General features: G+C 52.4%; 2 protein-coding genes across 3 annotated transcripts in view; both read left to right on the forward strand.

Moving 5' to 3' along the window:
- Positions 1-16,565, forward strand: part of OGA (O-GlcNAcase) — a 46,197-nt gene extending 29,632 nt beyond the window's left edge. For both annotated transcript variants that reach the window (XM_075934506.1, XM_075934507.1), the window contains exons 15-16: positions 4,447-4,606; positions 5,412-16,565. In XM_075934506.1, the coding sequence (XP_075790621.1) occupies positions 4,447-4,606; positions 5,412-5,548 (297 nt within the window). In that variant the 3' untranslated portion in view covers positions 5,549-16,565. The remainder of the gene's footprint in view (positions 1-4,446; positions 4,607-5,411) is intronic.
- A 1,821-nt stretch (positions 16,566-18,386) lies between these two features.
- NPM3 (nucleophosmin/nucleoplasmin 3) lies at positions 18,387-24,630 on the forward strand. Its single transcript, XM_075934508.1, has 6 exons — positions 18,387-18,544; positions 20,073-20,158; positions 22,480-22,599; positions 23,712-23,805; positions 24,182-24,283; positions 24,498-24,630. Exons 1-5 carry the CDS (start codon positions 18,469-18,471, stop codon positions 24,274-24,276), a joined length of 471 nt encoding a protein of 156 aa, XP_075790623.1. The 5' UTR covers positions 18,387-18,468; the 3' UTR covers positions 24,277-24,283; positions 24,498-24,630.
- Positions 24,631-27,080: the final 2,450 nt, after the last annotated feature.

The raw sequence follows: 27,080 nt of genomic DNA on the forward strand, positions 1-27,080 counted from the left end.
TGGCATGTCCTGTCTGCACCAACAAACAGTCCAGTACTCCTGCTTGAGTTCCCTATAACTGAAAGCCATAGTCCTAATATAGGTCAGGGGCCAAAGTTCCAACAGTAAAGCTGGCTGGAAATGGGGGGAAATGCACGTCTCATTCTTGAACAGATCTGCAATGCAAAAATGCCATCTGCAAGCCCAGTCCAATTGACATTACCTGCAAGGTAGGTTCTAAACAGCTGTATATGCTGTAGAATGGGTTTGATTAGCAGCTCTCTCAGTATTTCCTCTCATATTCTTGAGGGTAGGCTGTGTCTGGGAAGTTGGTGCTCCAGTTTATGCACTAATCCTGCAGAGTGGAGACTTCATGTATTGACTGTTTTGGAGTTTCTAATCTCTGCTGAGGTGATTTAAGTTTCAGCCTTGAGTATTTGATCCATATAAAACTAGATGTGGTGGAGGGAGCAGTAGAGAATGGGTTTTGTCTTATGGTGTATTGCTATTTTTAGCAGTGGACCAACTTCAGTAGAAAATTCTTCACTTGATGAGAGCACCAGTCCACAGTTATGTGGGATACTGCATCTAGTCTTTTTGCAACATCTCACAGACCTGTGAAACACTCCTAAGAGTCACACACACAGCTGGTTTTGATCGGAAAAGGAAGTGCTTCTTCACACGACAGAATAGATTGGTTTCCCTTTATAGATTCCCACATTTTTTAGTAATATCTTGGCTTCCACATTGACTGACATCAGAAGTGTTTCCTCCATTCACAGCTTCCAAAATGGTTTGATCCAAAGTGCTCCATCTTCTTGAAGATCTTTTCAGTTATGTGATTCCCAAGTCAAATATCTCCATAAGACCACATTTTTTGCAGGTAATGCACCCTCTTGTTTACAAGGAGACAAACCCAGATCCGTGCATTCTTACTGCCATTTGCCTATTTTGGTATATCCCTTCCCAATTCTAGTCTGAAAGGTATAATCTGTTTTTCTGGGACCAGTGGTCATTGAGTGCAGTGAATAAATAGTCTTCTCTTTGAACATGAGCTACTACACATTTGTTTTTCCTCTCACTCTTCAGACTGTTCTCATTCCTCCATTCTCCTTTCTAAACCTTTGTAATTCAAAAAAGAAGGCATACTCTCTTTTTGGCCACTTAATTTAACGACCCCATGTGTTTAGTATCTATCCCTTGACTACGTGGTTTAAGAGCATACTTGAGCTAGCAGTGGTAAAGAAAATAGAAAAGGGGAAAAGGTTCATTCTAAGGCTGAAGTTCAACCAGTTTGAAGGAGCAGCTATTCTAAATGGAGACCTTTCATATCATTTTGGTTGCTTGGTAGGCGTCATAATAATTCTCAGATCTACAGACTCGACAAACACGCATTTAGACTTCCCCTACACCTAGATCCGTTAGTAATGTTTGCATATTTCCTGCACGATCCCCTGTTGCTGTTACTACTCCTAGCCTTTTGTCACTGACATATGTCAAGGCATGGCTGGAGTCACAGAGGTTTCTTTCTGCTCTTTATTTGGAAAGCTAGCTCACTTGTGCTACTGCCAAGGAAAGATCTTGGAATGCAACAGACATGGGAGAGGGGGGGCTGACTACATTTCAGGCTTTGGGCCCTGTACTCTTGTTTCAGCGTCTGCCATGTGTCTCCCTTGAAGATGCTCCTCTCCTTCCTGGAATGCATGATGTCATGTTAGGAGTTGATTTCATGGGCATTGAACCAGTGGCAACTGCAACAGCTGGTGGTTGCTGATCCCCAGAGGAGCCTAGGGGGCCAGATTCGGCTCCCGGGCCTTACGTTCCTTACCCCCTGTTTTAGATAACTTTGAATGCAAAGAAACCTAGGTACTGTGGCAGATAATCAGAAAGGAGCTCTTGCTCAGGATGTCTTTTTTTTTTTTTTTTTTTTTTTTGCTGCATGCTTACCCCTTCCCTCTGTTCTGCTAAACTGGAAAGTATTGAACACGTCAGGTCTCGTGATCGATGTTATAAAATTAGGTTGCCAGATCTCTTGGTCCTGTCCAGAAAATCAGTGTCCCTATCCCTGTAGTTGCTGGTTTGGAGGCTTGCAAGGCACTCCAGCGCAGATACATTGGAGCTCTTAGTGCATGACAGGACACTATCAAAGGAGATGGAGGTATTAAATAGAATGGCCGTGGCCATGTGCTTGCTTAAAATGGAATGTGCAGGAGTTCTCTCCTGTTGGTGTAGAAGGCAAGGAACTTCAGCCAAGAATGCCAAAATGCCGTCTCTATTTCTGCAAGAAATATTTGATGTCTCAACTTCCTGTAGATCCTGTCTTTCCCATCAGAACATTTAAGAGATCCAGTGAGAGAAATGATTTTCCAAGGAGGTTTCCTAGTGTTCAACACAGTCGTTCTCTAGCTGTAACCTTAACTTTCTCTTTGATGGTGATATCAGAATTTCACTTTAGGTCTTCCTTCCCAACTGAAAACTAGAAAAGATCTGGGCTGACATGGATGCTTTAGGATTTAGCTTCTCTAATCCCATTTCTTTGGGGAGTTATTTGCCTTGTTCATATTCTGAGAGTTGCAGAAAGGGACTTTGGGCCGGACCAGCGGGGAGAGCCCTGCTGGCTCCACAGCTGGGCCAGTGCAGCTCCTGTTGCAGGAGTCAGACCCCTTTCTCCCCCGCCAGCACTGCCGGACCACCCAGTGCGGCCACAGCTGGCCTTCCTGCGCGATTCTCTGCTTCTTCCCTCCCCCCGCCCAGGGTGTGTGAATAGTCTTGGTCCTTTTGACAGCTCAGGGAAGCTTGGTACTGGAGACTGCAGGTCAGCTAGTAGCTAAAAGGGCAGAAGTCTCAGAGGGGTATCCATGTTAGTCTGTAACTTTTTAAGGGCAGAAAATCTTCATTCTGATTGGCCAGTCTGTCAGTGACTACAGTGTCAGATGCAAGGGCATTCATTTGGCGCATGGACAGCAAACCCACAGAGAAGGAACTCAATTTTTAACATGTCTAAGAGCTCTGCCATAGTGTACAAACAGGTAGCTCCAGTAGTTGCATCCAGCTCTAGCCTTCCAGCTGATGTGATCTAGCTTCATGTGCATAAAGAATTGATATTACATGTTTTACTGTTGGAAAGTTAGCAGTAGGAACTGGAAATTGGAGACCTGTACTGTTAATAGTAGGTGGAAAAATTAGTTCCCCAAGTACATCCACAGCAAGGGAGGGAAAACAGATGCAATCTGTAAGTTCGCAGGGGGGTTGCTCCTGCCATATTAAGATGAATATGATAACTTTGGTCCTGATGACAACTTAGAACATAGAAATATTGTAAGTGCAATATAAAAATTGGATTGGTATACCACAAAGCGGATTTCAAATATAAGTTACAAGCCTTACCAAATGCCAAGCTGATGGATGCAAGAGATTATTCTTTCTATAATGCACTTGCTGCAGAAAATCAATAAAAAACAATTACTTTGGGGAACAGTACTGCACTGAACAGGCAGAAGATGGACTTTTTCTGGTTTTGATTGATGCCTGTGCCCAGGATGGATAGAAATTCCCTCATAAGTAGTCAGAATTGGAAACCTATCCTGATTGTATGTCAAAGTACTGGGGAAGAAGTGTAACTTAGGATAGTAGCGGGTTTGGCTGCAAATTGCTGGGTAAGTTACATTTTTTGGCTTACTCATTCTACAGTCATTGCTCTAAATGCTGGTTACGTTTTTTCCCCTTGTAAATTGATATTGTTCCCTCGAGCAAGAAAAAACACTTACTTGTTGGGCTTTGTTTTATAAAGTAGAGAAAGTGTTACCAGAATATATAATGTGAAGTGTATTCCTACTTGCCACCGTTACACATTAGTGTGGCATAAATAAATGTTATGAGTGTGCTTAAGATCTTTCTCTTACTGTCACTGTACCCAGTAACAAGTTCCCAAATTTCACTAATGCAGAGTTCCTGTTCCAAAGTGATGTCTTCTAAAATTCTTGTCCAGTTCCTTGGTAGGACTGATGGAACCTCCTCCCTTATGGAGTATGTTGAGTAGCTTTCTACAATGCATTTTTTTCCCTTCTTTGTCTTTCCATCATTAAAACGGTCAGGCAGTTGTCTGGGTGGTGGTGGTATCTCACTCTTAGAATTCAGATCTGTGCTATCTTGGTTGCATTTTTAATAGACCTGAATTCAGACTCCTGGAAAGAGAACTAATTTATCTTCCTGCATTAAGGAGATGAATGTAAAAAGCTAACTAGCACCAATTACAGGAATAATGAATGGTAATTTCATGGAAGTCCTTGGAATTTTATGCCAGACTTTCACACCAGTCCTGTGACTTTATGAAAAGTCTTGTTTTGCTTTATGGATATGGCTGAAGTGCCTGCTCTGCTGATTTGTGTGTGGTGCTTTTAGAGACATACAGTCTGTATCAGCAAAACTGATCATGGTGGAAAGACTGTTCCTTTCTGCCCTTTTTAGAAAATAATGTTGAGTTTCCATGAAGAGCAGGAAGTTTTGCCAGAGACGTTCCTCGCCAACTTCCCCTCGCTGATAAAGATAGACATCCACAAAAAAGTGACTGATCCGAGTGTGGCCAAAAGCATGATGGCCTGTCTGCTGTCCTCTCTGAAAGCGAATGGTGAGTGTTTGCACTTGGAATTGTTGGGAGGTTGCCCTATGTACTGTGATTTAAGAATGACCATAACACTTTAGCCCTTGGTATTTCTAAGGTTGGTGCCAATGCATTTTGCATCCACATGTTGGCCTGGGAAGTCTGGTTTTTGCTAAGTTGGCACGGGATTCGTTCATAAATTGCATTCACATACTAGCTATAATGCTACCACCTTAAGATAACCTATCAACCTATCACTGTAATCAGCATTTTGCAAATTAGGAAATGGGAAGAACTGAGGGAGCAATTTGGTGAACTGAGGTCCCCATGTCTGAGACTTGTGGTAGCCACACACATGTTTATTTCCCCAGTTGAAATCCACAAAGCAATTTCCTAAGTGTGACAGCACGGCACTACTGTGTCATTGCTGAGATCTTCCTTCCTGAATGCTGGAGGCACTTGACCTTTTGTCTTGCTACATATCGGAGGCTTGCAGTTATCTTGAACAATTCACATGCCTTGTTGTGGTGCTGTTTCTCTCAGCCAGTGCCTGAGCTTTGAGAAGTTTTTATATGAGTAGACCTGGAGAGGCACTTTGACTGCAGTCAACAAGCTAGCAACAGAAACATAGTCTTTTTGTGGAAAGGTCAGCTAGTGTGACCATAAGTCTGGCCACTGTTGTGGCAATAGGTATACCAGGTATGACACTAGTTCAGTGACTTGAACGGTTGTAAATGTTAAAATAGATGGAAAGACTCTAACAATGTTTGCAGAGTTTGGGTTTTTTGTTACAATAACGCTTCTTCCACCCTACTCTTTTCTTTTCCTTCAGGCTCCCGTGGGGCTTTTTGTGAAGTGAGACCAGATGATAAAAGAATCCTGGAATTTTACAGCAAGCTGGGTTGTTTTGAAATAGCGAAAATGGAAGGGTTTCCAAAGGATGTTGTTATCCTTGGAAGGAGCCTGTGAAGTGGCTGGCAGTGAACTGTTCTAATGCTGTAGTCCCTGAACAGATGGGCAGGTGGTGGTGGGGATCTTCATATGGTCTAGCTGCACAAATGCAGCAGCCAGCCAGCTTTCTAGAAGGGGCTATGTGAAAATCCACCCATCACACATTTCAAACGGTAACTTGCTGGATGAAGATATTGAAGATATTGCTGCTGAAACCCAGCTCTGAAAAAGAGAAACCTTGTCGTCCTTTCCTGGTCTTGCGTGAAGTGCCAAGGAATCTTGCATGGGCCATATCCTCTGAGAGGAGGTCCCTCCCCTTCTTGCCCAGTGATGTGGTTGGTAGCAGATCTTTGCATCCAAGTATGGAGTGTTCTTTATCTGAATGCTGTTCTTTATCTGGAGTATCTCTTGAGATCTGATTTCTTTTTCCCGGTGTCATACAGCAGGATGTGAGGAGGGAGGGCTGTCACTGGGGTACTTCATGTTTCAGAGATGGGAAGGATTACTTGTGTCAGTGAGCAAATTTAAGGACATGTATTGACGGTTCTGTTTTTGGCTATCTGTTTTTGCTTGTTTATAAGGCGGTGACCAGTTGTCACTTCTGATGACCATTGGTTCAGGCTTTGTGCTTTGTAGGGACGATTGTGCAGTTGTCTGTGGCAAAAGTCACTAATGACAGACTTGTAAATGTCAGTGTATATAAACTAGCTGTATGCTTAATAACTTCTTTGTGTTTACTGGTTTTGTAATTTTTTTCTTCTGAAAAGTGAAATGGTATTGGTCCAAGATGGCACTTTTGAATAATGTAAAACCACAGTGGAGAATTAATCTGTCCTCAGCATTGGCTTTTTCTACTGTGCCTCCTACCCAGGGCTAGAAACTGACCATGTTGGGTAAGAGGTGCTGATCCAGAAGGATCATTTCTTCAGAGGACAGACAGAGTGCTGTTGCAAGGCTGCCACTGCCTGGTGCTATCCTCATTCCCCTGGGACTGAAACAGCAATTCAGTGGAAAGCCTGCTGAATCTGTTAATTTTGGTGGCAGTCCAAAGAGAAGGTGGATGGAGGAAGTGAGAGGGAACTGGACGATGGTCAGGATTGTCCTCGAATCAGACTCCTGTTTCAAAAACTTCATACTGGTTTGACTAAATCAGGGTCTTCAAATCCTGCATGTTTGTATCAAAGAATTTTTGTAGAAGAAATACCACAATAAGCACATTTTTACAAATGATTTAAATGGTTATCTAACTTAACTGCAGATATTCTGAGAGTTTAATGTTTTTACCCAGATCTGATGTATTGGCTAATGGAATGGAATCAGCATGGTTAGGGGATCTGGTAGTGAGATGGTCACACCATTTGTGGGAGTTATTGATTTTTCCATAGAAGCCCTGTGTTCCAGAGATATAATTGGCCAACATTATACACTTTACCTTACTAATTTTACTTGCTACCATCAAGTGTTTTAATTTCCATCTTGGTTTTGGTGGTGAGCAAAAGAAATTCAGGTTCTTACGTAAGCTCCCATCTGTAGCTTTGAAGAAAATTAACAAGCTGTAACAAATGGCAGTATACTGCAGTAATGTCCACAACCTGTTAGGAGAAGCTTACGTTTGGCCTTCTAGTGCAGTCACATAGGATATTTTCTTTTGCAGAATGTGAATAATTTTTAATTCAATAGTGAAGTATTTAAGTTTAAAGGAGTTCATTTCATTTACAGAGAGATGTAGGGTCATGCTATGAGATCTCATGTTAATCAGAGCTGAGTGTCACTAGTTTTAATACAGCTTTGAGTGCGTGAAAAGAATCTGGTCTCTTGGTTTATCTGGTGGGACAGGTTTTTTTCTTTTTTTTTAATGGATCCTGGAGTCAGCTTACTACTTGATCTGGATTCATAGCATTACTGGATAGGATGCTTGTGGCCTTATATCTTGGCTTTTAAGGAGTTGCCACAATCTCTTGCTATGAATTTTATTGTTGCAAAAGTTAATTGTACAAACAGATGGAATGTCCAGGCCAATGCCATCACTCTAGGATTGTAAAGTGATAAGTTGACATATCTTTCATGGTTATGAATTTTCATTAAGGTTGGAATGCCACTTTCATTAATCTGTTTTTAGATCAACAGTATCTGTAGCAGAAAAATGAGCTGTAAAACTGTATTTGAAGACCATGCAAGAAATAGAATAAAAATAGAGAAGTGAATGTAAATAAGCAATGTGTTTAGTTTGTAAAACTGTTGGAGTGGATGCAAGAGGAATGTACGTCTTCTTGCTAGGTGTTTTGGGGCAAACTGATGTGAAACTCTGACCTACTACTTCCTCTGTGATCTATTTTTTTTTAAAGAGGTTGAGGAGGGGGTGTTACCACAAACATTTAACCAACTAATATTCTTCATGGGCGGGTGATGTTGGATGCTGTTGACCCTTCAGAAATGCACCACCTTCAGAGCACTTTGAAATTGACACATGGAATCCTTTTAATCCAAATGTAAATAGCACCAGTTATGCCTTTCTACTTCTGTAGGCCATGAGAGGAAAATACACAGGCTTGTACAAGCAGTTTGGTAAAATAACCTCAAGTATCTTGGAAAAACCAGAGTTCCATGAAAACAACATTCACTAAATGGCCAGTCCCTTTTTATAGGGTATTTTCCAGCACCCAGTCAGTTAAGTAGTCTCCCTGTTTTACCAATAAGGAAACCATAGAAGTTGCCAAATGACTTGCCCAAGATAAACAGCAAGCCAGTGGCACAAGGGGGGAGGGATAGCTCAGTGGCTTGAGCATTCGCCTGCTAAACCCAGGGTTGTGAGTTCAATCCTTGTGGAGGCCATTTAGGGCAAAAATTTGTCAGGGATGGTATTTGGTCCTGCTGTGAAGGCAGGGGACTGGACTTGATGACCTTTCAAGGTCCCTTCCAGGTCTAGGAGATAGGTAATCTCCATTCATTTAATTTTTAAGCTGGTTTTATAATCCAGGAGCCCTTTGTTTGCAGTCCTGAGCTCGGACTTCACTGCTTTGAGGATGCACAAGCCTAGAGAGATCTTTGAAAGTATTGTTGCCTTGTGCTGTCCTCAGTGGTTAGTACAAGTAATAATGAACCTAAATTGCAGCAAGTGAGATTTAGTTTAGACATTAGGAAAACCTTCCTAAGTGTAAGAGCAGTTGAGCAATGAACAAATTTTCAGGAAATTGTGGTATCTCCATTATGGAAGGGTTTTGAGAACCGGTTAGACAAAGGGATGGTCTACAACAGTATTTGGTCCAGCCTCAATGTAGGGGATTGGACCACATGAGCTAGTGAGGTCCCTTCCAAGCCTACATTTCTTTAATATGCCTACCATGAGTACTTGCAACTGTGCTTTCATTTTATACTGGACTAAGTCATCCATTGAGATTTAAGAATATGGTCCCAAATTAAATCAGGTTTTTTAAAACCTTTAAGTGAACTTTTTTAGGGTGTGACTCCTGATTAAATCTATGGTCTGTGGACCTGTGGAGGTCCACATTCTATTTCCAAAGGCATCTCAACTTCCATTTGAAACTTTTTAGGTTGAGAACCACTGCACTAGACCTTAACAGACCACTGAATATTTGCTGCTGAGACAGTACCAGATGTGCACCTTAAAGGACCTGAGGGGGCCATTTATCCAGAGTTCAGAGTCGTTGAAATACACCTTGCGACTGGTTTAGTTTAAGCCTGAGAGTCCTGTTGGGAGAAGCAGTTGATTTTCTTGTATAAAAGTTGTCAAGATCTCTTACGATGCATCTTCAGTTCTCCTCTTGTGTGCTTTCAACCTGACAGGCCCCAGCCAAACCTATGCACCCACACCAACTATCTGTTATTTCCGAAGGAATCAAGTTCTATGCCTCTACAATCCCAGGAAATGTTTTTTGACTTGGGGTATTTATTGTTCTTCAGGCAGCTGCTCCCAGCTTTGAATTATTAGCGCTGTCTGCTAAAAAAAATTAATAGTTTTAGTTCCTTTCCCAAGGAATAATTCTTTATGTTCTGGGTCTTTTTTTCTGAGCAGCAGAGGAGTTGTAGTTTATGGGGGCAGCCGTCAAGAATAAAAAGAAATAAAAAATATGGTTTTAGGTCAAAGCCTGGTTTAGTTTGTGGTCAAAAGATTATATATGGTGGAGGTTTCGTGTTCTAGTCGAAGCTTGCAAAGGGAGGCAGTGGTTGTGAGGAATGGCCTTCTATACGTTAGAAGTGCAGGGAAATGGCAGTGTGAAGCAGCTTTATTTTGTACAATGTTTCTACAAACACTTTGCAGTGAGAAATGACACTGCAGAAGAAGAGAGAGTGAAGCCAGAAAGGTAGCAAGGCGCTTGCAGCAGGCACAAAGTACCAAAAAAAAATCAAGGGGCAGTTCTCCTTGGCTCAGCACCATGGATGTGATCACACAGTGCAACTCAGTGACTCATGATGTCACCGATGCCCAAAACTTAGCAAGACTTTAAAGGGGATTGGATATTTATAGGGGTAATATAATAATCCAGAGTCAGTGTTGGAAGGGATATTAAATCCCGTGCTGTGGGGGTCAAAGACAAATGTAACCATCAGAGGTGAAGTTTCATGCACTTCTGTAGCTACTGGCCACGGTCAGAGACAGAGTCCTGGGTTAACTAGTCCGTTAGTCTGACTCTGTCTCGCTGTTCCTATGCTCCTCAAGGCGCTATGATCCAGAGAAGGCAGTCTCAGCTCATCAATGTTGTGACTATATTGGGGATTGGCAGGACCTTGATTTTGCATCTCATCTTTATGATGGCACCACACAGCTGTACAGCTGTGGATACACAACGCTCCCTAATGCCTTGTAGGGTGAATTGAGTGTTAAAACATCCACTCAGAGCTTTTGCAAGTGTTTGTTAAAGGTGCTCTCCTGGTCAAATTCCAGTTCTGCTTGTACTCTGTCTCTGCAGTTTCATTTGGCTTTGAGAATAGTCTGTGTTTTCTAATTCTACACTTAGTGTTATAATATGGAGTTAAAAAGTTGCTACATACCAGTCCAGAGGTGGCTGCAATTCAGTGATGAGCAAATAGTTCTTAATCTATAACCTTTCTATCCATGTGTAAGGTACTGGTGATTTAAAGAAAGCCTGCTATTAAATAATTTAAACAGCTAAAGTCAGAAGCATAATGTTTACTTTATCTGTCTTTAAGAGTGATCATAATCCATAAAGTTGGTTTTATAAAGTGATCCCAAGTGTACCTACAAAAACAAACTCATCGGCTCTGTGCCTGGAAGTTTGAGCATTCTTCTGCTTGCTTTGTTCCTGAGATCAGCCCAGTCTCTGGCTATTTATGAGGTCCTATTCACCCTGTGCTCTGGTCCCTGGCCTGTGCTGATCCATGCTCTTAGAATTTATGAAAACTTCCCATGCTCTGGCAGGTCCCACATATAGAGCAGAGTTTGGGGGAGGCAGATGGAGGGCACCACGTGAACCCACCACAATGTGAAACTAAGCTGGGGGAGGTCAAATTGTGGCTGCTGAACAGCTTGACAGTGTCTCTTTAAGGGATCATAAAGCAAACCTTGATGTCTTCATCCCTGGGGTGCGTGGCCATGGAGCACCTGTGCATGACCCCTCCAGACTAGCCAGATGGAAGAGAGAAGCAACTAATGGAAGTCCAATGAGTTTGCCAGCATCATAAACCCTCTTGGTACAGCCATCAGCCAGTGACCTCCTGCCTTTTCCGTGGCCAGCCTGGGCTCCTTCTCCCTCTTCACTTGTGTTTTCGCTGAACAATCTCCAGCTAGAACTGAGCGAATGGTGGATTTTTTTTCCTCCAGCCAGAGTGCAGTATCGGAACAGAATGTGGTGTGATCTCGTTGCTGCGGATGGCTTCAGCCTACCACAGCCAGCGCCTGCAGAGGAACAGAGTGGTATCTTCTCTTCAGAGGGGTCTATGCCTCAGTACTGTTGAGCCACTGTCGCCATGGGCACCATTGCTATCAGTAGGGCCCTGCGAATCAGCGGATGTGCATGCAGATAGCTGCAGCTCAGTTCTCTGGATACAGATGCAGCTGTGGATTCTAAATGATGTCGGCGCAGAGCTCTTGTTATCAGTAATAACGGTGCTTTGCATTGCCAGCATTCTAGCTATCCAAAGTGCTCTCCCACTGACAGTGATGTTAGCCCCATAACACTCCTATGTGAGAGACCAGGGTGTTTTCCAGAGAAGGAAACTGAGGCCTGCCATTTGTCTTACTGTGACAGAGCCAGGAGGCAAACCCAACCTCTCCATTCCCTTGTTATAAACTCAGGGCACACCCATCTTCTCTCTATAGGTGTTGATGCTATTTAGTAAAGGAAGAGAGAGGAGCCAAGTCCAGCAGCTCCCTTCATTTCACTGACATTTCATGGACCTCTGTCCTGTCTACCTTCCCTTAGTCAACTGATATGCCGCCCCCTGTCCCCAGCTTTCTGCTCATCTGTTGGGCCTGGTCACTGCCTAGGATGGTTCTTCCCTTGTCTGCCTCACCCATGCCAGTTCCTTTCTCAAGGGGTGAAAGATCCAGCCTTGGGGGAATGTGGCTGGATATGGTGTGAAATATTCTCTGATAGTGTGGATCCTCACAGACATCTGAATGCCACACTGTTCATCTGTCAGGGTGATGGATGAACAAGAGCAACCTCGCTTGGCGGATATGGTGACAGCAGGCTTTGGGGTTCAAACAGCTGTGAGAATGCAGAAGCCATGATGCCATCAAATGGATTGATCTCTGGAGTAGCTAAAGGTATGTCAGCAGAGGCTTTAGCTAAGGCCAGACCCAGAGGAAGGGCAGGAGACTGCTGGCTACCGGGATACAGTGAAGTCTTATCTTGTGGGTGACTGGCTATTCCTCCCCCCCCCCCCCCCAGCAGTCTAGAGCTCCCTCTTCTCTTTCAACATCTGACAGAAGAGGCCAGCTACCAGGAAAACTCATTAGGGTCCCAGTGGGGTAATAACCCTTCCGGTTTTATTGAGGGGAAATAAAATACTGTAAATACGATGTTTCACCAGGTACTCCCCAACACAGCTGTTAAATCGAGTGAGTCCACCTGGAAAGGATCTTTTTTTCTTTGTGAAGTCTGCTACATGCCCTGAGGCACGAGCGAGGAGGTGGCACTGTGCTGTGTGGCCATTTGGTTTTTAAATCACCAGCCAGCACCAATGCCATTACATTTCTGGGGTATGTTCTTACATGGATCTTAGCCAGGGCCTGTGATCAACACTAGGTAGCAACTAGCTGCAGATCCGCTCCGGCTGTGAAGTTGACTCCTGCATGCTATGGAGCTGAAACAGGTGATCCTTACAGCACTGCCTGAATGGGTCTTAAGTCCTTGATAGCCTTTGCCACTGGGTGGCATTTTTACTAGCTACAAACAGTTGACCTGGAAAAAAAAAAAACTTCTGCCTCCCTTCTCACCCCCACCCTATTCCTGGAAACTTCTGTAGGAGTCCTGCATGCAGATCTTGCCCAGGTCTGGTTCTGTATATGCAGCCACTTCTGCAGTAGCATGCAGTAGCTGTTTAGCAGCACCAGTAATAATATACCTGAGGATGGTCCATGACGTTGAAAGGTGGCAAAGCTGATGCAAGGATATACTCTGGGTATGATGTGTAACTAGACTCTGGAACTCAAGTCCACTGGATATTGAGGCCAAGAATTTAGCCTCAAAGTGCTGTGCTTGTATGGATAACAAGACCATCCAGAGGAAGGAAAGGTTTTGAAGGAATGGAGAACCCCCCACTTTCAGACATTAAGGTGAGAGTTTAATGGGGATGTGAGGCCAGTACCTTACGTCTCTGGCGATGGGGTTTCTGTACCTTCCTCTGAAACAGGTGATGGACCTTACATCCAATCCAGTGTGGATATTCCCACATTCTTAGATGGAGCTTCTCAACTGCAGAATGCTTGTAACATGAAAAGCTTCCCCCTTTCTCTTGTGTAATAGGTGAGGTCTATCCCCTGGCGAAACACCAATGGAATCTGTGACAGAAGCAAAACTTAGGCCTGTTTGTTAGACCAACTCGACTGTGTCCTTCCTGGTGCAAAGGTTTAGTGCTGGCTAAGTTGTCGAAATGAATCTTAGGAAGACAATTTCCCTCCCCAACCCAGAGTCTGAACAGGGCAACAAGCCATGCCTGAATATTCCTGTACCTCTCACATGAATAGTATGTCCTAAGCGGGTCTGTCAAATAGATCTGCAGTTGAAACTGGGGACCTCCTCCATTAGTAAAGTTAAAGAATAATTAGACAGTGGTGTCAAGTTTAAATGTGGAGCTGGAGCAGGGTCTAGGTGAGGTGCAGCAAAGCAAGGGAAGACAGTGTGGCCTGGCGGACAGTTCTGGACTGGCATTGGGTAGACATGAATTATATTCTGTGGTTGGCCACTGAGGTAACCGGGAGCAAGTCACTTAACCATACAGTGTCTCAGTTTCCCCATGGGTAAAAGTGCTTTGAGATTTACAGATGAGTACTATATAAGAGCTAGGTGTATTTATTTTGTAAAGAAAGGAAAGAAATCATGTCAAACCAATCTGAAAGCTTTCTTTGATAGGATAACAAGCCTTGTGGATAAGGGAGAAGTGGTGGATGTGGTATACCTAGACTTTCGCAAGGCATTTGATACGGTCTTGCATGATGTTCTCATCATAAAACTAGGCAAATACAATTTAAATGGGGCTACTATAAGGTGAGTGCATAACTGGCTGGATAACCGTTCCCGGAGAGTAGTTACTAATGGTTCACAATCCTGCTGGAAAGGAGTAACAAGTGGGATTCCGCAGGGGTCTGTTTTGGGACCGGTTCTGTTCAATATCTTCATCAACGATTTAGATATTGGCATAGTGAGTACGCTTATTAAGTTTGCAGATGATACCAAGCTGGGAGGAGTTTCAACTGCTTTGGAGGATAGGGTCATAATTCAAAATGATCTGGACAAAGTAGAGAATGGTCTGAGGTAAACCGGATGACGTTTAATAAAGACAAATGCAAAGTGCTCCACATAGGAAGGAACAATCAGTTTCACAATTACAGAATGGGAAGTGACTGTCTAGGAAGGAGTACGGCAGAAAGGGATCTAGGGGTCATAGTGGACCACAAGCTAATTGAGAGTCAACAGTGTGACGCTGTTACAAAAAAAGCAAATATGATTTTATGACTCATTAACATGGTGGTGTGAGCAAGACATGAGAAGTCATTCTTCTGCTCTCCTCTGCGCTGATTAGGCCTCAGTTGGAGTATTGTGTCCAGTTGTGGACACCACATTTCAAGAAAGATGTGGAGAAATTGGAGAAGGTCCAGTAAAGAGCAACAAGAATGATGAAAGGTTTAGAGAACATGACCTATGAAGGAAGACTGAAAGAACTGGGCTTGTTTAGTTTGGAAAAGAGAAGATTGAGAGGGGACATGATAGCGGTTTTCAGGTATCTAAAAGGGTGTCACAAGGAGGAGGGAGAAAACTTGTTCTTCCTGGCCTCTGAGGATAGAACAAGAAGAAATGGGCTTAAACAGCAGCAAGGGAGGTTTAGGTTGGACATTAGGAAAAAGTTCCTGACTGTCAGGGTGGTTAAACACTGGAATAAATTGCCCAGGGAGGTTGTGGAATCCCCATCTCTGGAGATATTTAAGAGTAGGTTAGAAAATGTCTATCAGGGATGGTCTAGACCAGTGGTCTCCAACCTTTTTACACCCAAGATCACTTTTTAAATGACAGAACAAGCCAAGATCTAACGCTCCACCCCCTTCCTTGAAGCCCCGCCCTCTCTATTCTCCTCCTCTCCATCACTTGCTATCCCCAACCCTTATACTGTTGCTTTTTTTCCCCAGTTCTTCTGTAGAAAGAGGTTTTTCCAACATTTATTTGGTCTGTCTAGACTGGGCCAGATGTAAGAAAAACCTCTTCTTTTGGAAGCCCCCTTATTCCTTGTGGAAAGAGGAATATAGGGGTGACCGAAAGATCATGTTTGCTCTTCCAGTAAGAACAAAACGCATCCCTGGATGCAGAAGAGTTTTTCTGGGATATCTCCAGAATCCTGAAAAATTCCTGCAGTCTAGCTGTACCCTTGCTGGGTTGAGACAGGATGTGTAGGCTGTGGGGTGGGAATGAGGGATTTGGGTGTGGGAAGGGGTGAGAGGTGCAAGCTCCGGGAGGAAATCTGGATGCAGGAGGAGGTGGATAAGGGGACGCTGGCTCAGGGAGGAGGCTCCAGGTCAGGCAGTGTTGGGGTCAGATGTAGGGTTAGGGTACTAAGCAAGCCACAGGCTTCTGGATGTGAGGGTTCAGGAATTTGGGTTGGGGTATGTGAGGGGCTTAGGGCAGGGGGTTCCAGTGTATGACAGGCTCAGATGTAGGGTCTGGGGGAAAGGGGAAAACAGGAGTGTTAATGATGCTGCGGTCAGATGGGGGCTTGGCCCCAGTTGGGGGTTTGCTGGCCAGGCTTCATTTCAATAAAATACTGTGTCAAACACAAAGTTTCTGCATTGTCTTTATTTATGAGAAGGGCGGGGACCCTGTTTTGAGTCAGGGGTCACTGACCCACAGAAAAGTCAGTTGGGGCCACACAAGTGAGATGCAAAAAAAAAAACCCCAGCTCCAACCTCCTCCCCCCCTGTGACGGCGCGTTGGGGGTCCCCCGTCTCCTGCACCCCGAAATGGCACGAACAGACTTCACCAGCCAGTAGAATACAGGTGCTTTATTGCTTCTCCACGATACAGCACAGCACAGATGTAATCTAGTTACAGGAACTGGGGGCCAAGAGGCCTCAGTGCCCCCTTGAGATAGGGGAATCCCAGCCCCCTCCCCAGTTCCTTCTCCCCTGCTTTCTAGCCAGGAACTCACTCCACCTCTCCAAGCCCTGCCCCCAGCCAGGGCAGCATCCACCTCCCTTTGTTTCTCCCCATGGGGGGTTGGTTCAACCGGTATGGAGTCACCTTTGTATAATAAGGTTTTCCCTGCTGGGTCTTGCTCCAGACAGAAAAGGTCACCACAGCCCAGCAAGTACCCCCACTACACCCCCCCCCCAAAGCCTCACTAATGTAGCCCCAACTGTGTTGGTGGGAGAAGGGGACATAGTACTGGGGAAGGGTGCTAGTGGGTGCTTTAGCTGGGGACAGGGTGCCAGCGAGGACAGAGTTTTGCAGCTGGGGGCAGGGGAGAGGGAACAGGGTGTGGGGAGGACAGTGGACAGGGTGCCAATGGGGACAGAGTTCTGTGGCTGGGCGCAGGGGACTGGGGATAGAGTTGTGTGTGGAGAGGGAGCAGGGTGCCCAGAGGGCAGGTGGCAGGAACAGGATGCCAGTGGGGGGTAGAGTCTCCTGCACTTGCCCCCCCCCCAAGAGGGAACCCCAGTTGCGCACCCCCTCTGGGCCCCACTCCCATGGAGCAGGGAACCCCTGGCGCGTGCCCCCTCCAAGCCCGACAACTCCCTCCCATGGAGCAGGGAAGCCCACGCATCCATCCCCTCGGGGCCTGACCCCTCCTCCCGGAGAGGAAGGAAGTCCTGTCATGCACCTCTGCCAGGGCCGGCATGAGCCTCCCGCGGAGCAGGGAACCCCTCGGAGTGCACCCCCTCTGGGCCTGGCTACCCCCTCCTGTGGTGCAAGGAAGTCCGTGCACGCCCCCTCCGGCCCAACTCCCCCCTCCTGCAGAGAAGGGAAGTCCCAGCACTCGCCTGTGAGGATTCCACCTGGTAAGTTCCTGGCACGCCACAGAGCTGGGGCAAGGAAGCAGCCAGCGTGTTTCCGGAATCCCCGGAAGTGGTGCACAGCTGTAGGACTTCCATCCACTCTGCGGGCAGTTGCCACTCTCTCTATTATCAGTGGAGGTGGGGTGGGGGAGAATTGGGGGGCCCAGAACACCTCATGATCGACTGGTTGAGGCCTAGTGATTGACCGACCGATCGATCGTGATCAACTGGTTGGTGACCAAGGCTCTAGACAGTACTAGGTCCTTTATGTTTTTGAAAGGGGGGGAAATATGTATTTTCACTCTCCCTTATTAAAATACTTAGGAGTTTTCAGCCATTCCTTAACTGTTGGAGATCAGGATGAGTTCTAATGCTGAGGCACTGAGGGGCCCTCTCCTGGTGCTGAACGCTGTGTAATGGGATGCACAAGACTGTATGGAAGTTGGCTCTGAGTCTATCCAGCAAGTCCTGCATTAATACATACAAATAAATTCCTCCGTTGCCAGAGCTGACACAAGGGAAACTTTTAGCCCAAAGGTCAAACATGCTGGGATGTGTGTGAAAATAGGGCAAAATGGAAACTGGTTTTATGTGCAAGTTAAACCTCTCTGGCCCAGCACCCGGTGGACCTGCCCAACCAAGCCAGAGAACTGGCTGAACCAGGGAAGTGACTATAGTCTAGCAGCATTGCCAACACTTGCCCTGCTTGTGGGGTGGTTAGAGAACAGTGAGGGGTAAATTACAGCTAAGCAGCAGCACAGAGCCAGGACTGGGGGCGGCGGGGGGAGCTATACATCTTTATGGGACTGGGGGGAAACTTGGCTACACCCTGCTAAGTGTGTATCTGGCTAACAAAAAACGCCCGACGCCAGAGGGTCAAGGTGTCCTTAGTTTGAACAAAAGCTAAAACGCAGCTTCCCGGGCGGTGTGGCTGGCTAGAGCAGAGGTGCTGCTGTGCCATTGTGAGACCTCAGGCGGGGAGTGCCTGGCTCCAGCAGGGTGCTGGCCTTTGGGCACCCAGCTGGGAACTGAGAGCTGCGCCTAGGTGCGGCGAGGCTGGAGAAGGCCGAGGCCCGGGCTGCTTTGGGACCCGCGGGGCAGAGCACCTCGCCCTGGGCTGCCCAGGGCCTTTGTTGGGGGCGGAGCTTCTCCAGGGGGCGTCCCCGGCCGAGTCGAGGGGGGCGGGCCAGGGCGGAAACGGAGCCGACCCGCCTGCTGAGTCCGTCCCTCCCCAGGCCGGTCTGTCGCAGCCATGGCCGCCTTCCTGGAGCTGGAGAGCCGCGTGGACGGGGCCGGAGACGCGCTCAGCGTCTGCAGCTCCCTGTTCGGTGAGCGGGGCTAGCGCTGGAGCCGCCGGGAGAAGTGGGGCTGGGGAGCTGGGACTTGGGCTGGCAGCGCACACGTGGGGGGCTGGAGCAGGCACCGCTCAGAGGGAGCTGGCGCTGTGGGAGGTGGGGCCGGGGAGCGCACCCGTGGGGCGGCGGAACTCTGGGGCGGAGGAGCGCACAGGTGGGGGGCTGGAGTCGCTGGGGGAAGTGGGGCGGGGGAGCGCACACGTGGGGAGCTGGGGCTGGAGCACTGGGGCTGAGGAGCGCACACGTGGGGCGTTGGGACTCTGGGGCTGGCAGCGCTCGTGGGGCGCTGGCGCCGGAGAGCGCACACGTGGGGCATTGGGACTCTGGGCTGGGGAGCGCACACGTGGGGAGCTGGAGTCGCTGGGGGAAGAGGGGCGGGGGAGCGCACACGTGGGGCGCTGGGGCTGAGGAGCGCACACGTGGGGCGTTGGGACTCTGGGCTGGGGAGCGCACACGTGGGGAGCTGGAGTCGCTGGGGGAAGAGGGGCGGGGGAGCGCACACGTGGGGCGCTGGGGCTGAGGAGCGCACACGTGGGGCCTTGGGACTCTGGGCTGGGGAGCGCACACGTGGGGGGCTGGAGTCGCTGGGGGAAGAGGGGCGGGGGAGCGCACACGTGGGGCGCTGGGGCTGAGGAGCGCACACGTGGGGCGTTGGGACTCTGGGCTGGGGAGCGCACACGTGGGGGGCTGGAGTCGCTGGGAGAAGTGGGGCGGGGGAGCGCACACGTGGGGAGCTGGAGCCCTGGCGCTGGCGGCGCTCGTGGGGAGCAGGCGCTGGAGCCGCTGCAGGAGTGGGGCTGGTAGCGCACGTGGGAGAGGGAAAGGGGGAAGCTGTGGGCCTGTGCGTTTGGGGCGTGGCAAGGAGATGGGCGGAGTTTGGGTTCGGGGGGGGGGGGCTGGGCGCAGCTAGGGTGCCTATCGAAGGTCAGGGAAAGCAGGCGAGGGTGGCAGGGGAGGCTTGGTTGGTGGAGGCTGGGCGCAGAGGGGATCCTGGCTGGGGACGTGGGTCTGTGCCTGGAGACAGGCGGGTCCAGGGAACCAGCGGAGATGGAGGAACTGGGGGGGCAGGCGACAGTGCTGTGGGTGCGCCCTTCACAGGAGAGCTCAGGTACCACATGGTACCTTCCTCTTGCTGCTCCCGGCCCTGCGGCTGCCCTTTGCTCCCTCCCCCATAGCTGGGTGGGCTGCTGGCCGGGGGTCTCTGGAGCAGCCCTGCGTGGGAGCTACAGGAGGAGGAGCCGGGCGCTGCTGGGGGCTGCTGGCCCAGCGCCATGCAGAGCACCCGTGTCAGTCCGCTGCTCCGGCTCTGCGGGCCTAAGGAAGGCCACGGGGCCACTTTCTGGCCGTATCTCCGGGCTGGCGTGGCTCGTGCCGGAGGAGGGCCAGTAGGGCAGCCAGAGACTGGGCTTCAGCTGGGTGAGCGGCCCCAGCGTCTCTAAGGCTCTTCAGGGGGGAGAAGCCGGTTCCCTGGGTTTTACTCTCTCCCCGCGGGGTTCCCCAGGCTGCCAGTTGACAGACAGCACCAGGTCCTATACCTTCACGGTGAGCAAAGACGACGACTTGGCGCACGTCCTGGCCCTGTCTCTGGTAAGATGGACCCCTTGCCCCACACTTGCTTCCTCTCGCTGGCTTCCGCCCTGCCCCCCTGCACGGGAGCGATGGGGCCAAAGCAAGAGGCGCTGACTCCTGGGGGTGGCAGAGCGTGGGGCGCGAGGTGCCGCTGCTCAGCCAAAGTGGGCTGCTTCGGCCTATGCTGCTTAGCCTGGGGAGCAGTCCTGGAACTGCGTCTGCCCCCCTGCGGTCTGAAGCACAACCTGCTTGCCCCACCCTCTCCGGGGGGCTGAGCGGGGAACACAGCCCCTGCAGGGAGCTGGGGGGAGCCAGCCGCATGACACAGCACAGTCTGCTTGCCCCACCCTCTCCGGGGGGCTGAGCGGGGAACACAGCCCCTGCAGGGAGCTGGGGGGAGCCAGCCGCATGACACAGCACAGCCTGCTTGCCCCACCCTCTCCGGGGGGCTGAGCGGGGAACACAGCCCCTGCAGGGAGCTGGGGGGAGCCAGCCGCATGACACAGCACAGTCTGCTTGCCTGAGCTGCGCTCCTCGCTGGCCGGGCCGTGTGCTAGAGGTTACAGCGCGCTGGGCACTTGGGTTCTGTTCTGAACTCTCTGCCCATGAGTTCCTGTCCGTCCTTGGGCAAGTCACTTCACTGAGGAATTGCCAGCCCAGTAGCATCTCTGCTCCAGCCTCCTCTCAACTGTCGGCACCAGTTTCTTTAGGTGCAAGAGACGCTGGCTGGACCCTGAGGGAATAAATGCCGCAGAGGGACGTCCCTAGCCAGCCTGGTCAGCTAGCGGCTGGCTGGTGCCCTGCTGCAGGGTTCAGTGTCCCCGAGACAGGCATCTCTGATGTCGTAATGGCTGCTTGCACCCTCCCCGTTCCGTCCTGGTCCGGCCTTGGACCTCGGGTCGCAGTGTTGGTCTAAGGTCGCCGGAGAATCTGTCACACGGGGGGGTGGGGGGGGTTCTGGGGGCACCGCGGAGAGGGTCAGATCGGGGTGAATTGCTCAGAACCAGGGCTCCTTGTAGCCCTGTAAGGTACCAAACCAGCCACACAGCACTGCTGCCTGCCACGCTGGCCTGCAAGAAACCACACAAGCAGCCCCCGCAGACGCTCCAGCGCCCCCTGTGCCATCGCCAGCCCCCCACTTCGTACGGATGAGAGGTTATAAAACCCGTCTCACTGGTTCTTCCGGTCCCAAAGGACCAGCCACTTCCCGGGTCAGCTTACGCTTCAGACCTTACCGGAGAGAGCACGCTGGGCCAGGCATAAGAACATCAGAGCAGCCAGACTGGGTCAGACCAAAGGTCCATCTAGCCCAGTGTCCTGTCTGCCCACAGTGACCACTGCCTGGTGCCCCAGAGGGAGGGGACACAACAGGGAATCCTCATGTGATCCCTCCCCTGTCACCCACCTCCAGAGAAACAGAGGCTAGGGGACACCATTCCTACCCATCCTGGCTAATAGCCATTGATGGACCCAACCGCCATGAATATATCCAGCTCTTTTTGAACTGTTAAAGTTCTAGCCTTCACCGCATCCTCTGGCGAGGAGTTCCACAGGTTGACTGTGCGCTGAGTGAAGAAAATCTTCCGTTTGTTTGTTTTAAACCTGCTGCCTGTTCATTTCATTGGGTGACCCCTAGTTCTTGTATGCTGGGAACAAGCAAATCACTTTTCCTTATTCACTTTTTCCACAGCAGCCCTTTAAATCTAAAAGGCTATTAATTAAAAAAAGAGAGAGGATGAGAGTAAAGTCCTTAGAGGAATCAACTGACACACCAGTTGCAGAGTTCTTGTCGCAGAGATGGAGCCAGCTGCTGTCTTAACACAAGTCTCTGGAGCACAGCCGCTGGTGGGATGGGTCGTCACGGATCCTTCCTGAGCACTGGGGTTGAAGACCAGTGGAGGGTTCCTCCAGCCCCTGTTTAGACCCTGGCCCATGGGGAGAGAATCCCGTTGGTCTCGCTGGGCGGCAGCGTTTGTCACAGGAGCAAGCCCCCTGTCCAGGCAGGACTTGGTCCTTTCCACGGCTCACCTGCTGGTCTGCGTGCTCACAGCAGAGCTCACCAAACGTGGCCGGTGTCGTCCCCCCCCATGGGCAGATCCCGCCCAGAAGCAAGTGTGTGAACGGCAAGCACAGAGCCCTACTGGCAACTTCCCACCCAAGAGTGAGACCCGCACGTGGGCGGTGGGAACGGGATCGGCACGTCGGGAGCTTTCCCTAGACGCCCCACGTGGCCCCCTGGTGCCCGATGTGCGAGCATAGAGCAGTGGCTGCCACAGTGATCCGACTGTGCCTCCCCCGAGGAGGCGGCCCCGCTAACCCCCTGCCCTGCGCTCTCCCAGGTCTGCCTGGCCGACGGCGCAAAGGACGAATGCAACGTGGTGGAAGTCGTTGGGCGTGACCATCGGAACCGGGAGATTGCCGTGCCGGTGGCCAATCTGAAGCTGTCGTGCCAGCCCGTGGTAAAAGGCTCCGTGGGGCGATCCCTGAGGGGCTGGGGGAGGCACGTGGCCCTTTTCCCCAGCGTGCCTGGTTCTGCTGACCGAGGCCTCTGGTGGCCGGAATCGGGCCGCCTCCGCTGTTTGCGTAGGGCCCTGGAGCGGCTGCCACCCCCGGAGGATAGAAACCAGGGATGGGCAAAATACAGCCCGTGGGCCGCATCTGGCCTGCAGTGACCCTCCAGGCCGGGGCTGGAGGGAAACGTCCCATGGCCCAGCAGGGCGCTCGGCTGGCCGGCTGCTGGCAACCGTCCCTGCAAACCCGTGGGACGGGCAGCAGGTTTCTGCCCACTGCCCCACGCCTAGTGCCAGCCTCATGGCTCCCATTGGCCGGTTTCCAGCCAATGGGAGCTGCAGGGGCGGTGCTTGCAGGCACAGGCTGTGTGTGGAGACCCGCTGCCCCCTCCGGGGTGTGCAGAGACCGGCTTTGAGCTGCATGGGGCCAGCCCTGGCAGCCTGCCTACCCGAGGGTCCCGCTGCGCCTGTGGTAAGGGCTTGGGGGCTAGCCCCTGCACTTCGCCCCTCCAGGTCTGAAGCCCCTCCTGTCCCAGCTGCCTCCCAGACCCCTGTGGCCGCCCACCAAAACATTCGGCGTGGCCCCCTTGCAAAAACTACCGCCCACCCCGATAGAAACCCAAGGGCTACAGCCGTGGGTGGGACTCGCCTGCCCCCCAGAGGTGCCGCCCCGCTTCTGGAGCCCACAGCCCCGGTTCCCCCGGGTCTGGTTTAGCTAGCACCAGAGGGGAGGGTGGCCCGGGCTTCGGCCGAGCAAGGGGCTGTGGCCTGGGGTTAAGGAACATCAGAGCTTGCGGGGGGGCCCAGAGCTGAGACGGCGGGGGGCTGGCAGGCCAGGATCTCGAGGCACCGGCAGGGCTGTGCCTGTGGGAACTCGCCTGACTTCTTTCCCTGCCCTGCGGTTCCTCGCTCGCCGGAATTCCCGCGGCTGCAGGGGCGTCCGCTGGAAGCATCAGGCCAGGCTGGGACAGCCAGGAGCCCTTCCTTCCCGTGGGGCCGCCCCGGGGTGGGGCCCTGCTGCTAACTCTGCTGCCCCCCCCCACCCCGCTGTCTCTTCACAGCTGAGCCTGGACAACTTCCAACTCCAGCCCCCTGTGACCTTCCGCCTGAAATCCGGCTCCGGCCCCGTGCACCTCGCCGGACAGCACCAGATCAGTAAGGCGCTGGGGGGGGGAGTGGCCTGTGGGCCCCTGCGGGGGAGGCCAGGGTGCCGGTGCCCTCGGGGGGGCACGGACGAGGGAGGCGTTGGCCTGCCGTGGGGCGATTGGGGGGTGTCACTGGGTGAGCAGGTGTCTTGGCTCGGCTGCGTCTGCAGAGCCATTGCCTGAGCCCTGCTACCTGCGCTCAGCTGTGGGGGGATTGAGCAGCCAGCCCCAGAGCCCCCCCGGCTGCTCACCGAGCACATGGGCACTTGGGCAGCTGGCCCCGAGCCAGGCCTGGCTCTGTCCCCGGGGCACGGCCCTGCTGTGGGCAGCAACGCGGAGGGGCCGTGGGGCTGCTGGCCACTGAGGGGCCTGTCCGTGTGTCCCAGTGCACAGGAGAGCACCGCACGAGGAGAGCGAGGAGGAGAGCGAGGGGGAGGAGCTGCCCCCCATCCTGCCGGCCAAGAAGCAGTGGAGGCCGTAGCCGAGAGGTGCGGGGGACTGGCGGTGGGAGGACCCAGGACCTGGCGGAGCTGTGCAGCGTGGCCAGTGGTGGGAGGCCCCGTGTTCCTGGCCACGGAGGAAGAGCTCACTGGGCGGGGGCGCCGTTGGGAGCTTGGGGGCCAGGCGCCGTGTGCGAGATGGGCTGCGCGCCCCCCGCCGCAGGGACGGCAGCTGCCAGTCTCACTCTGCCTTTGTCCTCAGGTGCCCCCCTGCTCCCGCTGCTCGTGGCCGGCTGTTCTCCTGGGACGTCTCTGGCTTGCCTGTCGACTGGCTGTCGGGTGGGGGGGGGGCTCCCTTGTGGGGTTGGGGCCCTGGCCCTGCAGTGCCGGGGGGGCCGTTTAGCCCTTTTTTAGTATTCGCGGGGAGGCTTGAGGAGGCCTTGCCCCCAAGCCCCAGTGCAATGCCCCGGGGGTGCGGCACCCCGATCTGTGTGCGCGTTACAGGCGCCGCTGCCGGGGCCTCAGCCCGGAGTCTCTGGGTCTGGGCTGAGGTGGAGGCCCCTGCTGGACGGTGATTCCCCAGCCAAACCCCCTCTCGGGCTCTTTGTACGTTGCAATAAAGTTTTCCAGTTGAGTGTCGGTGTGGGCTGGGAATGGCGCCGCGGGGCGCTGCTCTGCCCCTCCCCCCCCCCCGCGGCAGTGTCTGCCCGCTCGCTCGCTCGCCTCCCTGCTGCATGCGTCCCCCTGGGATGGAGACAGCAGGATGCGGGTGGCCTGGCCCCCAGATGCCTCCCCCTGCGGCCAGGCGTGGGGCGGGAGATCAGCCACGCGAGGGCTGTGATGGCAGAGCCGTGACCCCGCCCCCCGTGGGCTGGGAAACAGGCTGAGGGAGCAGGGGACGGGGCCCCAAGGACGGTCGGTCTCCCCTGCCCTGGTCCCAGCAGCATGGAGGGGAGGGAGGCAGCCGGTTCAGAACCAGAGCTGTGCTCTGCTGGGAATCCCCCCAGGATCCGGGGGGGGGGGATGAGGGGGGGCTTGCCCCTCTGCTTGGCTGAGCTTCGAAACCACCTTCCAGCCTCAGCCCGGCGGGTTCCCGTGTGTCCCCTCCAGCCGCTGGGACCCGCTGGTGCGAGGAAGGTGCCAGGCGCCCCCTCGTGGACAGTGGGGGCGTGGCCGGGATCCGTCGCCTTGCACGGACACTGGATGTTCGCTCCGCCTGAGCCCTCGCACGTCTTCCCGGAGGCAGGCCCTGGCCCCAGGCGGCGTGCCGGCAGGAAGAAGAAAGCGTCTCCGGCCAGGTCGAGCGGGCGTGGGCAGCCAAGGGGAGGCAGGAGCTGCAGCCCCGGTGGCGTGGGACGTGTGCTAGGGGTTAGGGCTTGTTCCAACCCGCCCCGGCCCTGGCGAGCCTCCCCACTGCCTCCCTGCCAGTGGCACCCAAGGGGCTGTCCCTGGCCGGGGCTCACCTGCGGGTGCAGGGCTTGCGGGATGGTAAAAGCGCCTGCCCCGTCGTGCCGGACGGCTCTCAGGCTGCCATGCTGCAGATGAGACATGAGCGTGCGGCCCCATGGAGGCTGGTGGTCGGCAGCAGCCCCAGTGGATGGTCTGTTCCTGCCGCACCATCCCCTCCACGGAGGAGAGGCAGGATCTGCCAGAGATCTGGAAGGAGGGCAGCGGGATCCAACCTAGGACCTCTCGGCTGCCTGCCAGGCTCCCTGACGGGTGAGGTGGCTTTGTGGGCGGGTGGGGGAAGCAGGGTGGAAAGCATGAAGGGGTGTTTGGTAGGGGGACAATGACGTCGCTGACCAAGAGGGATAGATGGGGCGAGGGGAGGTCAAGGAGATGGGGTCCTGGCTGGGCTCAGGTTGGGGGGGCAAGGCAGGGCTCAAATGCGGGGAAATGGCTAATACTGCCACGGTGAAGGGGAAACTGAGGCACAGGCAGGTGATGTCGCAATCTGGGCCGAGACTGGTGTGGAGTGGGTGCGGCTCCAAGGGGCCTGGCCCTGCAGGGCTGGTTTCAGTGGTGGGGTCCCTCATGGAACCCCGCTCCCCTCCGGGCTAGTAACGTGGATTTCATGGGGCCGCATGCGCCTTGTGCCCGAGCAGGAGTGAAGTTCTGGGCTACGGCAGTCCTTGGTCTGCCCCTTGTGTGCTGGGGAAAGTGGGGGGCTGCTCCGGGCCCAGGGCTGCTCCGGGCCCAATGCTTTCCCCAGCCGTGCAGGCCAGTCTGGCTTGTGCTCCCCGGGTTTGAGGAACAGGAGTTCCCATGTGTAGCCACAAGGGGGCAGCCTGGCAGCACGGTGGCCACCCGGGCTCCCTGCTGGCCCAGCTGGGCCTGGAAGGGGGTGGCTGCCTCGCCCGGCGCCGCAGGCTGGCTTGCTCGCTGTGCTGGTCACTTGTACCTTCCCCCATGGTGGATGGGGGGGGGGGGGTTGTCAAGTGCCCTAGGACAGGATCTGGGTGGGAGCTGGGAACCGACCCCCAATCCCTGGGCCCAGCCCCCCCCAACTTTACAAGTGCTTGGAAGAGAAGCTTGCGTCTGCAAACTCACTTTGCAGCTGGTCCCCCCCCCGCCCCAATGGCTCGCCCTGCCAGTGGTTTTGGACCATGCCGCGTGTGCCGTGGTAGGTTAGCTCATGCTCGTATTTCAATCCGCATGTCCCGGCGCCACATCGAACGCCGCCCAGGAGCCTTTGGGTACACGCAGTCGCCTCAGAGATCCGGTGAGTGGGACGAGATCTGTGTCCCAGGCCCGCCTGTGGGGCTGCATTAACGACGTGACCCCCTTGAATTCTGTATTGATCAGGTCCGGTATCAGCTGCTCCATTCTTTTGTTTGGCTTGATG

This window comes from Pelodiscus sinensis, chromosome 8, assembly GCF_049634645.1.
Source record: "Pelodiscus sinensis isolate JC-2024 chromosome 8, ASM4963464v1, whole genome shotgun sequence".
Classification (NCBI taxonomy): Eukaryota; Metazoa; Chordata; order Testudines; family Trionychidae; genus Pelodiscus; species Pelodiscus sinensis.

Coding starts and splice junctions, on each gene's coding strand:
- NPM3 (XM_075934508.1), top strand. CDS start 18,469: ATGGCCGCCTTCCTGGAGCTGGAGAGCCGCGTGGACGGGGCCGGAGAC. Junction 18,545..20,072: donor CGTCTGCAGCTCCCTGTTCG/GTGAGCGGGGCT, acceptor GGGGTTCCCCAG/GCTGCCAGTTGACAGACAGC. Junction 23,806..24,181: donor CGCCGGACAGCACCAGATCA/GTAAGGCGCTGG, acceptor CGTGTGTCCCAG/TGCACAGGAGAGCACCGCAC.